This window comes from Lepidochelys kempii, chromosome 2 (assembly GCF_965140285.1).
Source record: "Lepidochelys kempii isolate rLepKem1 chromosome 2, rLepKem1.hap1, whole genome shotgun sequence".
Classification (NCBI taxonomy): Eukaryota; Metazoa; Chordata; order Testudines; family Cheloniidae; genus Lepidochelys; species Lepidochelys kempii.
The window spans coordinates 40,142,595-40,157,137 of record NC_136381.1 but is presented as its reverse complement, the minus strand read 5'-3'; the positions used below and the strand labels follow the sequence as shown (position 1 = coordinate 40,157,137).

Here is a 14,543-nt window from a genome sequence, read left to right as displayed (position 1 = left end):
GTCTTTGCAAATTGATGTATAATAAATATTTTTCATCAGTTAATATTTGGTTGTATATTTCTACTTTATTAGATAGTTCACTAAAGTAATTCCTATTCTCCATTACTGCAAATTAGAACACCATAGTACTAAGATTTGGTAAGAGTGTACTTTTAAAAATGTTGTTATTGAATTCATTTCTTGATTAATTAAAAAACACACCTGTAAAGCTTACCATATATTATTTTAAAATTTTCTCTACTTTTTCAATTTTTAGTTTTTAATATCTTCAGTCGTATAGTACACGTTGTCATATAACTTTTCCCCTCCAATAGGTCCTTATGATGGGAGAACCTTTCTTTGACTGCCAAATAGGTTTTGTTGGTTGCCAAGCTATGTGCCTTAAAGGAATTATGGGAATTAAAGACTTTGAAGAGAATGTGAACAGAAGTGATAAAGTAAGTTCATTTGAAATAATGCTGATTGTTAAATACAGCAAAGATGATGTGCTTTATTGATTTAAAATATGAAAAATATTTACTTTTCTTAGGTGTGGTGAAGAGTACAGTGTCACACAAATCCTGTGTTTAGTGGTAGTATGTATAACTGGCATGATTTGGGGTAACTGTCTCTCTCAGAGAGAGAGGATACTATGCAGTTACTGAACCATAGAAACTATACACTTATTTCTTAGTAATGCAATTTCCTGCACATTTATTTGCCAAGGGTTTCTTATTTAATAATCCTACAGCTACTAATAGATTGCAGTTACACAGCATCTTCCATCTGAACATCTCTAAATGTTTCTCAGAGATAGTTATTTTGCAACAATCATACCATGTATGATTGTTTGTATTGAATCCTGGATGCTACCCTCTGAACTCCCTATCCTTCTCCCTGCAACAACCATGGTTGTTCTTTGAGTGCTTACTCATCTTGATTGCATTCTAGGTGTGTGCATGCCCATGTGCACAGTTGTTGGAGATTTTTGCCTTAGCAGTATCTGATGGGTTGGCTGTGGTGCCCTCTGGAGTGCTGTGCTATGCCTTGATATATCAGGCGCCGCCAACCCTATGCCCTCTCGGTTCCCTCTCATGGAGGCTGCCTTCTGCCCAGCCTCAGAGCCGTCCTGGCCGGACTTGACTCCCACCACTTCGGCCTTGGTGCGCAGTGCACCCCCGGCAGCGCTCCCCTTTGCTGGTGCCCAAAAAGAAGTCAAAGAAGTGTGACTCCCTGGCACTGGGCAAGAAAGGCCAAGGGGCATTGGGTAAAGGACCCAGTTCAGGTCACCAGCCCACCCCGGAACTACATGGGGGTGCCTCCCCAATGGGGCCTCCTAGCCCCTTGAGGGATCTGCCACTGACTCCAGAGAGTGGTAGGGGACCAGACTCATAGCTGGGTCAGTGCCTTCCCAGGCCCTCCCGGTGCTCAGAAAGCAAAGGACTCTCCCAGTGCAGCTGGCACTGCATGCTGTGATGGACCTGGCAAAGGTTCCCCACAAGAACAAGTCAGCCATAATAAAACCACAGAGGTCAAGTGAATATCCCCCCCGCCCCAGACCCTGGAGCAGAGGCAGCGCTCTCTGTCGCTGCACTCCAGGTCTCTGCAACAGCACTGTTTTAGATTCAATGTTTTAGACTGCCGACACCACGCTCCTGGTCTCCACCCTCTCAATGAGGTTCGTTTGGAGGGAGGCATTGGCCACTGTATGGCTGGCACTGGTCATCCTCCTGCCAGCTGTCTCCATGATGTAGGTTGCCATCACCTAGACCATGGGAACGTTCTCCGACATGATACCGATCCCGCACCGATCTGCCAATTCGAGGCATTGTTCACCCACAGCAATGGTTAGCGGTTAGACTCGGGTGTTGCCGGTCCCACTGTGATCACCGAAAGGGGATTCCTCTGGCTTGGAAAGGGAGTGCAGCCTATTACCAAGGCAGCACCGGCACGACTGGGCACCTGAGGCTGCGTCAGCCTCCTCAATGCTGTCCTGGCAGCAGGGCCAGTGGCCGGTGCAGTGGCTCTACTGGAATGCCTGGGGCATTCTGGTTATGTTGATGTCTCCATTGCACCAATCTTTGGTCACCACTTAGGAAAAGCAACCAGTGGTGCCAGACTTAGTGCACAAAACACAATTGGACGCTGGGGTGGAGGAGTGAGTGTGCACCCCAAAACCCTCCTCCCCCCCACTGGTAACAATGACCCGGGCTCTCCCCTGGTGGACCAGTTGTCATTGTCCTCTCCAGATGAAGCTGTGGCAGGGCCCCCTCCAGCTAGCCCATGAAGGATTTCAACGAGCACTAGGTCCTGCTCTGAAGGGTGGCCACTGGACGTTGAGGAGATGGTGGAGAAGTCAGACATCTTCCGGTGCACGATGGGGTCTTAAAGATAGTCAAAGCCCTCTGGCAAACCCCATCTTCAGTCCCACTCACCTCCAAGAGAGCTGAAAAGAAATATTTTGTCCCAGCCAAGCAGTTTGAATGCTTGTACACCCACCCACGTGTAGGGTTGCTGGCCGTTTCTGAAGCCAACAGGCAAACCAGTTCTACCCCCAAAACTAAGGAGGCCAAGACGCTGGATCTTTCTGGAAGGAAAATTTATTCAACGGCCAGCCTTCAGTTCAGGGTTGCAAACCACCAGGCTTTTTTGCAGAGATATAACTTTAACTTATGGGACTCCCTCCGTAAGTTCAAGGATTCCCTGCCCCAGGACTTGGCCCAAGAATTCAAGGCCCAATGTAGGAGGGTACAACAGCGACGAGATTCTCCCTCCAAATGATGTGGGATGTGGCCGATTCAGTGGCCACTGTGGTTGCATCAGTGGTGATCATGAGGCACAGTTCCTGGCTTCAAACTGGGGGCTTGTTCCAGGGGATGCAGTCCTCCATCCAGGACCTCCTGTTTGATGGGAATGGTCTCTTTGCAGAACAAACAGATGTGAGGCTGCATGGACTAAAGGACTGTCGGGCCACCTTTTGCTTGCTGGGTCTGCATACACATCAGTAGGTGAGGAAGCAGTTTCGGCTGCCCCCCGCCTTCAAGGCCCTGGCAGCCTTGGCAGGGGTCTGCAAGCAGAAAGGCTAGAGATATGAGTTTTAGTTGTTGCCACCCTTCCTCCTCCCACTCACCTGCCCGGCCCGGCAAAGCATCAGCGGGGCCAGAAGTGCTCATTTTGATGGTGCACTTGAGAGTGAAGCCCCAGTCAAGTTCCTGGATCTGCCTCATTCTCTCCTCAACCGCATACACCACTACTGTTCAGCCTGGTCATGGGTAACCTCAGACCTCTGGGTGCTAGAAATTATATCTTTGGGATACACCCTGCAATTCTCAGCTGCCTCCCCTCCACCCCACTTCCCTGTCCCTCTTCAGGGACCCTCTCACAAGCATCCCCTCGTTAAAGAGGATGAGAACCTCCTGCAGCTAGGGGCAGTGTAGGAGGTCCCTTGGGAAATGAGAGGAAAAGAGTTCTACTTCCACTATTTCTTAATCCTGAAAGCAAAAGGGGGGCCTAAGACCCATCCTGGACCTGCGGTGCCTCAACAAATCTCTCAGGAAGTTGAAGTTTCGCATGGTCTCCCTAGCTTCCATTATCTTCTCCCTGGATCCAGGAGACAGGCCTCCCTTGATTTGAAATATGCTTATTTCCATATCTCCATCTTCCAAGGGCACAGACAGTTCCTCTTTTTTGTAGTGGGCAGAGCCATTTCCAAATCATGGCACTGCCCTTTGGAGTCTCGTCGGCTCCAAGGATGTTCACAAAATGTATGGCGCCGGTGGCTGCTTACCTGAGGCTTCGAGGTGTCCAGGTCTTCCTGTACCTTGACGATCGGCTCATCGAGGCCAGATCTCGGGAACAGGTGCAATGACGCTTCGATCTGGTACGTTCCATCTACCATGACCTGGGCCTGTTGATAAACTAAAAGAAATCGACCTTAATGCCGGGGCAATGATAGAGTTCAAAGGAGAGGTCCTCGGGGCCACATGAGCCAGAGCATTCCTTCCAGAGGCCCGCTTCCAGGCAATGTTGGACCTGATCTCCCATGTGAAAGACCACACGCTCACCTCCTCTCGCTCCTGCCTGAGGTTGTTAGGCCACATAGTGGTGTGTACATGAGATGGAGAGCATATTTCAGCGTAATAATAATTCAAGACTTCTCCGAAAGGCTTCTCCGAAAGACTTCTTCTCTTGTTAATATCAAGTTCACAGTATTCTGGGCTAACAAACTATAGAATAGCAAAGTTCATTAGCCCAGGATATTTTTATTAACCTGTAAATAAGGAAAAGCTTTGAAGTTAATTAAATCATTGTTTTAATATCTTCATCTATACCAGAATTTTTGCTGAAAATGAGGAGTGAATTTAAGGTGGCCTGTTTGAAGTTTTCATAAGGATTCATGTTGATTTTGCATAGATCATTGTATGAAGAAACAACAGAAATGTTTGGTCACACTAACCTGACTTTTTCTCATGTTTGCCCTCTTGTGCCCCTCTCTCTCTCTCTCTCTTTTTTTTTTTAAATCGACCTTTTAAGGAGGCCTACTTCTTCAGTTGTGGAGAAAATTTGAGTGCAAAAGGAATGACGTATCTTACCAATTCACTATTTGATTACAGAAGTCCAGAAAATAATGGTATTCGTGCAGAATTTATTTTGGATGCAGCTCATCATAAGGTTAGAAAATTAATTTTATTTTCTTTTTTTAATTTTTCAATGGATTTTAGAATCTATGTTCTTTCTAAAGACCAGATCCTGCCACCCTTTCTTATGTTGAACAGCACCATACTCTACAAATGGCCTTGTTGGCCCCCCAAAAGGGCAAATTTTCAAAACTGCTGAGCACCCAGTAGCTGCATTGATTTCAGAGTTTGAGTGCCTGTAAAAGAAACCAGAAATGAAGAGGAGCACCAGCACCATGTATCCAAACAGTTCTTCATAGACCACCAGCAAGTGCTCATCCAACCCACCAGTGGTCTATGGACCACAGTTTGGGAACTGCTGTTTTAAAGAGCCCAAGTCTGGAAGAATGTTAATTGTATTGTCCTTGCATGCTATATCTATCTACTTGCAAGGTGTACTACTAATTCAGCTTTTATCTTTGGTGATGGTATGGTTGTATATTTTGACAGCTATTGTGTTACTTAACATAGAACATTTATTACTTCTTCAGTCAGATATCAATATACTGCTTCACTGTAAATTAGATTCTCTCTTATGTTCACTAATAGGGTGTTTAGCAGTCGTTTGTCCAGAATGTAATAATTTCTGATTCCCATTAAGGAAACCCAGTAATCTTAAATTGCTGGAACAGATGTCCTTTGGCATTTCATGTTCACCATTGTTGTTCTATGCTGTTGGAGAGCAACATACTGCTTCTCTTACTATATCTCTGTGGGTTATTTGGGATTCAGTAATTTTCCACATCACTCCATATCTCTTCTATATCTGGGTCTGATCCTGTTTTATGAGATTATACACAGAATTTAAGAAATTGAATCAGTTGAATAACTTGAATATGATATTCACATATGGGAGAAAAGGGGTATAACATTTTGTAGTTAACAAAATTCGTATACTGTATAACGCCTACAAATTAGAAATGGTTCAGAGAAAACTTGTTGTGCAACGTGGGGTACCAGACCCAAGAAATTTCTGACAATTAGACCACGCACAAAATTCTTTAGTAAATAAGCTTTTTTTTTTTTTTTTAGCTAGAAACGTTCTTATCATTTCAAAGGAGACAAAATTAACTTACCCTGAGTCATTCTGCTTCTGTATGCTTTGTGCTCTGATTTGTAACACTGGCTATATTCTCAAACACACACACTTTTTGTCATTTTAGGACTTCAAATAAACTGTGTGTCAAGAGGGGTATTTTTGGAATTAGTCAAACAAGTCTCCTTTCTGTGTACATTTTTAGAGTTATTCCCCATTTTGTTCTCATTTGCAGAGAGCACATCCACTATACAGTCAGTTCTATTTTGAATCAAATCTATGTGAGACTGCAGATTCTGGGTATAATTTTGAAAATTCTGAAGTCCCATTTTCAAAAGAGATTTAGGCACCTAGGAAGAGTCTGAGATCTGGTCTGCACTACAAAGTTTTCTGGCATAGCTACATTGCCGAGGAGTGTGCAAAAATCACACTTTCTAGCTGACAGAGCTATGCTGGCAGAACTCCCAGTATAGCCCAGCTATGCTAACAGAAGAGTGCCTCTGTTGCCATAGGGTAGCTGGTGTAGCTATGCTGGCAGCAGAACACCTTCTGTTGACATATGTTGCTTATGCACTCATGTGCTCTACTGTAGTGTAAACAAGCCCTGCCTTTTGTTGTGTTTCAATGAGACATAGTCTTCTAAGTACCTAAGTCATTTAGTCTGCTAAATCACTGAGGGTGTGTCTACACTGCAGTTAAAAATGCATGGGTGGCCCATGTCATTTGACTCAACTGGAGCCTGAGCTCAAATGTCTATACTGCAATTAAACAGCCTCTTAGCCTGAGCCCTACGAGCCTGAGTCAGCTGACATGGACCAGCCATAGATCTCTAATTGCAGCGTAGATATACCTGTAGGCACTTTTGAAAAAGTTATCCTACAAATATTGATATTCTGAGCCAGATACATATTGATAAGATTATACTTTGATTTTTTTTAAAAAATTAAAAGTCTTATGATAGAGAGCTTTGGGTCAGTATTATAAATATATGAGATGTCTCTAGAAAAAGAAACAGAAGTCTCCAAAACACAAGATGTGGTAATAATGAGGGATTTTAACCACCCTGACATCTGTTGGAAGAGTAATATAGCAAAACATAAAATTTCCAAGAAGTTCTTGGTAGGTGCTGGCGACAACTTCTTGTTTCATACAGAGGAGGATGTAAGCAGAGGGGAAGCCCATTATAAACTTGATTATGACTAACAGGGAGCAATTGTTTGTGGGGATGGAAAAAAATTATGGTGATCATGAATTGATAGGTTCTATGATCCTAAGGAAAGGAAGGAATGAGAGCAGCAGAGTCAGAACAATGGACTTCAAAAAAGCAGACTTTAACAAACTCAGGACTGGTAGATAAGGTCTCTTGGGAAGCAAATGTAAAGGAAAAAGGAGTTCAGAAAAGCTGGCAGTTTCTCAGAGGCAGTATTTAAGGCACAGCAACAGAATATGTGGATGTAAATAAAAAAAATAGGAAGAATAGTATTAGGCCAATATGATTACACCTGGAGATCTTTAATGAGCTGAAAATAAAAAAGGAATCCTACCAAAAGTGGAAACATGGATCAACTGCTGAGAATTAGTACAAAAGAATAGTGCAAGGATATAGGAACAAAATCAGAAAGGCTCAGGCACAAAATGAATTGCACCTAGCCAGGGATATGAAAGGCAACGTAAAAAGGTTCTTTAAATACATTAGGAGCAAGAGGTAGATGAAGAAGAGAGTAGGTCCTCTACTTAGCGGGGAACGAAAGCTGCTAATGGATGACGTCAAGAAGGCTGAGGTGTTGAATACATATTTTGCCTCAATCTTCACTTGAAAGGTAAATTGTAACCAGATACCTACCATGACTGATATTAACAAAAGGGGTAAGGAGCACAAACCAGAAGAGGGAAAGATCAGATTAAAGAATATTTAGATAAATTAGATCTATTGAAGTTGATGACCTGACTAAATTCACCATAGGATACTTAAGAAACTAGCTGAGATAATCTTGGAACCATTAGCAATCATCTTGGAGTATTTATGGAGGATTGGTGAGGTCTGAGAGGACTGGAGAAGGGCAAACATCCTTTAAGAAGGACCCAAGAAATTATATACGAGTCAGCCTAACTTCAATATGTGGAATTATTAACCAATCAATTTTTAAGCACCTAGAGGATAATAGGGTGATAAGGAAATAGCCAGCATGGTTTTGTTGAGAACAAATCATGCCAAGTCAACCTAATTTCCTTCTTTGACTGGGTTGTTGGCCTTCTGCAGTGGTTCTCAAATGGGAGTGCTGGTGGTACGCCGAATGTATTTTGGTTGGGGGAGGGCATGAGAAGTTTTAGGGGAAAAAAAAACTTACTACGCACATTCAGAGCTTGGTGGCTGGAGAGCTAGGGGCGGGGTGTGTGTGTGTGTGGAGGGGGCATAAACTGCTACAGACACAAAGAAAGGCTGTGTGTGCAATCAAGTAAGTTTGAGAACCACTGGCCTACTGGATATGGCGGAGGCTGTAGATGTGATATCTGGATTATAGTAAAGCTTTCTGACATAATCCCACATGAAATTTTCATAATCAAACTAGGGAAATGCAGTCTAGATGAAATTACTATAAGAGTTGGTTACACAACTGACTGAAAGATCATACTCAGAGTAATTACCAATGGTTTGCTGTCAAACTGGGAGGATGTACTTAGTGGGGTTCTTGGAGGGTTCTATCCTGTGTCTAGTACTATTCAACATTTTCATTAATGACTTGAATAATGAAGTGGAGAGTATGCTTATAAAATTTTCAGATTACACCAGACTGGGAGAAGTTGTAAGCACTTTGGAGGACAGGATTAGAATTCAAAACGACCGCGACAAATTGGAGAATTAGTTGAAATCAACATGATGAAATTTAATAAAGATAGGTTCAAAGTACTACACATAAGAAGAAAAAATCAAATGCACGACTAAAATGGGGACTAACTGGCTAGGCAGTAGTACTGCAGAAAAGGATCAAAAAATGATAAAAGGTTTAGAAAACCTGACCTCTGAGGAAAGGTTAGAAAAACTGGGAATGTTTAATCTTGAGAAAAGAAGACAGAGAGGAGATCTGATAATTTTGCTAATATATTAAGGCTTTTATAAAGAGGAGAATGGTGATCATTTGTTCTCCGTATCCACTGAAGGTAGGACAAGAAGTAATGAGCTTAATTTGCAGCAAGGGAGACTAGATATTAGGAAAAGATTTCTAATTCTGAGGATAATTAAGTACTGGAATAGGCTTCCCAGGAGGGTTGTGGAATCCCTGTCACTGGAAGTGTTTAAGAAGAGGTTGGACAAACTCCTGTCAGGGATTGTCTAGCTATACTTGGCCCTGTTTCGGAGGGGGGGGGAGGAGGAGAGGATGGACTAGGTCACCGCTCAAGGTCCTTTCGAGCCCTACATTTCTATGATTCTATATACTGCTTATAACAAAAAGAAAAAGAATGAAAAGAGCAGTACAGTATATATTAATCTAGAGATGCCACAACAGAGTGAAGTTGGTAAAACCCCAAACCCAAACATTTATGAATACCCTTTACTTCTCCTTAATTAAAAAATGCCCTTTCCTTGACAAGTTTTCTATGGTTCTCTTGCTTCTATGAAATTAAAATATGAGATATTGTCTAAAAATTATGATGATATAGTGACTTACTAAGTTTTCAAAAGGCTAAAGATAAAAGGCATTCTTTTGTTTAAAAAAATCAAAATATTTTAGAATTAACAATCTTTAGTTTTAATTTCACAGTATTAGACAGGTCTGCTGGGATGTGGGAGGTCAAGTGAAGAATATTTACTCTATTAAAGGTATTAATAAACTATATGTAATTGATAAAGTGATCAAAATGTCAAGCAGAATTATGGATCTCCTTTTTGTGTGGTGTGCAATAGAAGTTAGATCACCTATCTGAAAGGTGAATTCTCTGAGATAACCTCTGTCTTCTGTTTTGATAAGCCTTTCTGTGTGTTAATGCAGAAACCAAACAAGCATATATGTCTTTGATAGTAGGCCTATTAGTTTGTAATCTCAAGATTCTTTCCTTACACAACTTTTGTTTTATTTGCTTTGCTCTGTTGGTAGGAGACATACTCAGAGATAGCTGGAATGCAGAGGTTTGGTGCCTTTTACATGGATTACTTGTACACAGTGGAAAGCACCGGTGGCAAAGGTACTCCTTTTCTTTGTTTTGCCCTCCCTTGAAAAACAGAAAGCAAAGATTTTTTGACAGCCACCTGGCCTTGACTAGCTGTCCTCTACCTTACTTTAGATTTATTTTTGCAGTTGCTTGTTGGAACCGACATGTTTGAGTTTTCTTAGATTCTTGGTATTCTAACTTTTTTTTTCTCATAGATGATTGGAAAGATTCTTTTTTATAATCAACAGCTAAACTTAAAGTAGTTTTCTACTAGTAGTACAATCTAGTAGTGTACTAGACTGAATTTTGTGTAAAGTGTCATATTTGAATGACTTTGTTTAAAAAAAACCCTGATGCTGTAAAAAAAATTGAGAAATAATTCTAGTTTTAGAATATATTTTCTGTGCTTTCTTATTTTATATATAGAAGATTTATATGACAAGAGCTTTGTTTCTTAAGAGTTAATCTGTTTTTGCTGCTTATTTTCTACTTGATGTCCTAGGGCCATATCATATTCCCCAGGAAAAAATATTCAGAAGAAGAAAGTTAGAACACCCAAATTACATGGCTAAGTGTGTAGACAACCCTACACATTTATTATTTTGGGACAGTGGCATTAGCAAATACACAGAAGATGGTGGGTTGAGTATTTTAATTATGCAGTTTGCGGATTTATGGGAAATATTGGTTCACACCATGTGTATATTTAGTCTTCTGCACCAATTATCAGCCATTCTTGAGCTTTCTAATTTTGATGTGTCTGGCTCATTTAAAAGTTATCATGTTCCTCTGAGGATAGCTAAAGCTACACAAGGTTAGTTAATGCTTCAGCATGTAGTATTTTTTTACATTATAGTTTTTCTATAGGTAATTCAAGGTCATTTTCTCTGACCGAATATCCTGTAGAGCTGCTATTCCATAGCTCCATCCATTTGTTGGGTAACTGCTTCTTTCCCCACCTGCATTTAAGGGTGAACAAATATTATTGCCATGAGGGTTTTCTGGTGTCTATTTGGTGGGCTTCTGACCAAGCAGATGTATACGTGCCTGCTCCAAATCAGCTGTTTTCTGTATATATGCTTACCTCTATGCTGCAGAACTCAAAATTGTCTGTTGTAAAAACAATTTACACATATATAGGATGGTGATATCAGCTGGGGAATGGTGAACAGATGCACTATTAAAGAAAATATTATGTTCTTATGCAAAGTCCTCAATTTAAAAAGACACACTTAAGTTTAGTACCTCTAAAACTAGATTTTTTTTCCAAGGGTCCTGTGCATATTCCCACTCTTGAGATGTTCTGAACTGGTGCAGTCTGACCCCTAGAGCTTTAACTAGCAGTAGTCATTAGGGTGCTCCCTCCCTCCTTCCCCTTACAGAATGTCAAATGTTCCAAGGCAAGAGTATAAAAGGGGTGTGGCTCTCCAGCTGCCTCTGTTCCTTCCAACTGCGAGCAGCTGAACCTTTTGTAGGGAGCTCAGGTATCCTCTTGGATCCATGATTAGTTAGTTGAAATCTTAATTGTTAGTAGCTATAGAGAGTTTAGTCTTATAGTTAGTAATAGTATAGATAGTTGTTGATGGAACCAAAAAAGACACATGGTTTTCAAAAAATATGTATCCTGTCCGGCGTTGTTCATGGCATCTTGTTCACATGCTGGGTGCCTGTCATGTTTAGGGGACGGGAACTCATCCTCCAAGTGCTCAATTTGCTCTACGTTTACCTCGAGAGCAAAGAAAGAACAGATTACAAGCAGTCCTGTTGAAAATAGTCTTAGCTGCAAGGCCATTTGGAACTGGCAAGATGATCCATAGACGTGTCTGGCTCATTTAAAAGTCATTGTGTTCCTCTGAGAATAGCTAAAGCTACACAAGGTTAGTTAATGCTTCAGCATGTAGCATTTTTTTACATTATAGTTTTTCTATAGGTAATTCAAGGTCATTTTCTGGATGGTTCTGTGGATAAAAAAGATGTCATCTTTGCTGGACTCTAAGGTCTGGTGACAAGGCCCAGAAAAAGAGGAAAGCCTCTGAGGTGTCGGCTTCTATGTATAAAGCCAATCTCCGTGATAACGATTTATCTACCCAGGCAGATGTCAGTAGTCAGTCCTCGACAGTGTCAGTCTCTCTTAAGAGAGCCAATCCGTGAGTGAAGGATTCCATTATGGAAACTAATATAAAGAACCATATACTGATATGCAGCTGCATGGAAAAGTGAGGAAACCTTCTTTGGATCTGGATGAGCCAGTTCTAAAAAGAGACTTAAGGAGCTGGTGAAGAAGAACATATTGTAACACCAGTGACTGATACTATGGCAGTACAGTGCATAATTGTCCAGGTGCAGTTTTATAGATTGGATTTGACCTCAGATCTGCCAGGTATGGAGTCAGTTATGTTACTGGAGCAAGGAGAAACCGTACTCCAACAGTCTCAAATATGTCTATCTCCAGAAGGGAAAGGATATGTAGAGGAGTGTGGGGATTCTCCTCTTCCTTCAACTCCAAGGACGTTTTCTGGATCCCTAGAAAAGAACTGTTCTCCAATTTCCCTTGTTCAACCAAGATTGTTGTTGTCTCCAATTTTGTTGGAACTGAGAGCAGTTTCATACTGGAGAAAGAATTTGATTTGTGGGCAGGATCCACAGAAGGAGTATTACAAGCGAAGTCACCTGTATGATGCATAACTTCGTGGACAAAAATATAAGCATCCAAATCCAAATATGGGGTTTTGGCCGGATTGGTAGATGCCACTGTGGGTGCGTTGGCCTCATGGGTCTTTCCCGGTTTCTTATCAGTAATTCTCGATGTATGGGGATAGGGCTTCTCTGAGTGTGTGTGTAGATGAGGTTCAACCTCCAGATCTGAAAGACATTAATCTGATCAAATCTGTGAACCCTGATAAGTCTTCTATAATACGGAAGGAATTTTTGTTGTAAAAGGAAGCACTAGTGGGATTCAGAGTCAGATCCAGACTCTGGGGGCATTACAACCACAGATGAAAAGGTAGGAGATAAGTCAGCTTTGTCATTTTCAGAAAATGCGTTGGCTTTTCATGAATTAGTGGATTGCATGGCAAGCACACTGGATATTCTTTCACTTTCAATTGATGAATCATCTCTCTCAATTTTTGATATTTTGAGAGCAGCAACTAGACAATCTTTTCTCCTCAGGATTGGTTTTCAGCCCCGGATTTAAAGGACACATTTCTATATTTCAGTAAGACCATGTCATCAGAGATCTGCATTTTGTGATGGGGCAGGACCATTTTCAGTACAAGGTCTTGCTTTTTGGGTTGTCTTCAGCACCCAGGGTTTTTTACCAAATCTCTATTGGTAGTAGCAGTGTACCTAAGAAGGCAAGGGATGTTTGTGTATACATAACTGGATGATTGGTTAGTAAAAGCATCATCCAGGGAAAACATGATATTGCATGTAAAACAAATATGTTGTCTTTCTTCTTCAAGTGCTTGCTCATGTCCATTCCATGTTAGGGTGCATGTGTGCTCGCCACATGCACTGGTGCCGGAAGTTTTGCCTTCTGGAATTGAGTCCGTATGTGCCAGTATAAGAGATGCCACCTCTCCCCACGCTTCCCGCCCCTCCACACCTTCAGTTCCTTCTTGCCGGAACGCCAACAGAAGGAGGGTGGACCATGGAATGGACACAAGCAACACATCTCGAAGAACGACAGTTACTAGGTCAGCTACGAGGGGTAGGTAACCTTTTTTTCTTCTTTGAGTGCTTGCTCATGTCCATTCCATGTTAGGTGAATCCCAAGTAGTACCTTTGGAGGTGGGCAGGAGTTCATGGACATGTATATTGCAACACAGCTCTGCCACAGCCAGCATCATCCCGGGCTTCCTGGGTGATGTCATAGTGGGTCGTGAATGTATGGACAGACGACCGTGGTGTGGCTCTGCAAATATTCTGTATAGGGACATGCGCCAGGAAAGCTTCTGATGCTTGAGTCCCTTCATCGTGTCAGCCACTGCAATGAAAAGCTGAGTAGACCTGACAGAATGCATAGTATATTAACCCCCCTACTGATCAAACAGATTCAGATGGTGTACAAATGAAATAAAATGTGGTTTTGGAATGTCTTGCTGCACGTTAGTGTAGATTTGTGGTTTTTAAAATATGCAACAGTTCCTCAATTTAGTAGGTATTTCTAAAGTATTAGAAATGTTTTTTCTTGGAGCCAGATCTTCAAAGGATACTTAACCCATCCTTCCATTTATACACATACAAAATTGCAAGTGAAGTTCTTGAGCATTTAACATTTGTCATTATAACTGATAGAATTTACCCACACACATCCTTTCTGTACTTAATTTGTACTCAACTTTTTTTGCAAATGGAGTTTGTACAAATTCTGTCACTTGTATATCCAAATAGTAGTACTCAAAAATTGTGCATACAAGTGACGTTTTTTGAAAATTTGGGCCATTATTTTTAAGACTTTTGATCCAAGTTACACACAATGTCTTGTATGAAGTTATGCCCCCTCCTTGTTGATCTTTACAGTGTGTTATTCACCTTCTCTTGAACAACTGGAGGTCCACAAGTTTTTTGGCTGTGAGCCAGGGATTGCTTCCCAGGCTTGTCTGAGGAAGAATGCACAGGCTTGGATACAGAGAACATTGAAACAGAGGGCAGACTCTAGGTTTCCCTTTTAGTGCAGCCTTTCACAAGATTTTAAGAGG

General features: G+C 41.5%; 1 protein-coding gene across 13 annotated transcripts in view; it reads left to right on the top strand.

Moving 5' to 3' along the window:
- The window catches only part of VPS13B (vacuolar protein sorting 13 homolog B), a 922,277-nt gene that overhangs the window by 168,657 nt on the left and 739,077 nt on the right, over nt 1–14,543 (top strand). For all 13 annotated transcript variants that reach the window (XM_073330465.2, XM_073330462.2, XM_073330464.2 and 10 more), the window contains exons 10-12: nt 315–437; nt 4,513–4,650; nt 9,786–9,873. In XM_073330465.2, coding sequence (XP_073186566.2) covers nt 315–437; nt 4,513–4,650; nt 9,786–9,873 — 349 coding nt within the window. The remainder of the gene's footprint in view (nt 1–314; nt 438–4,512; nt 4,651–9,785; nt 9,874–14,543) is intronic.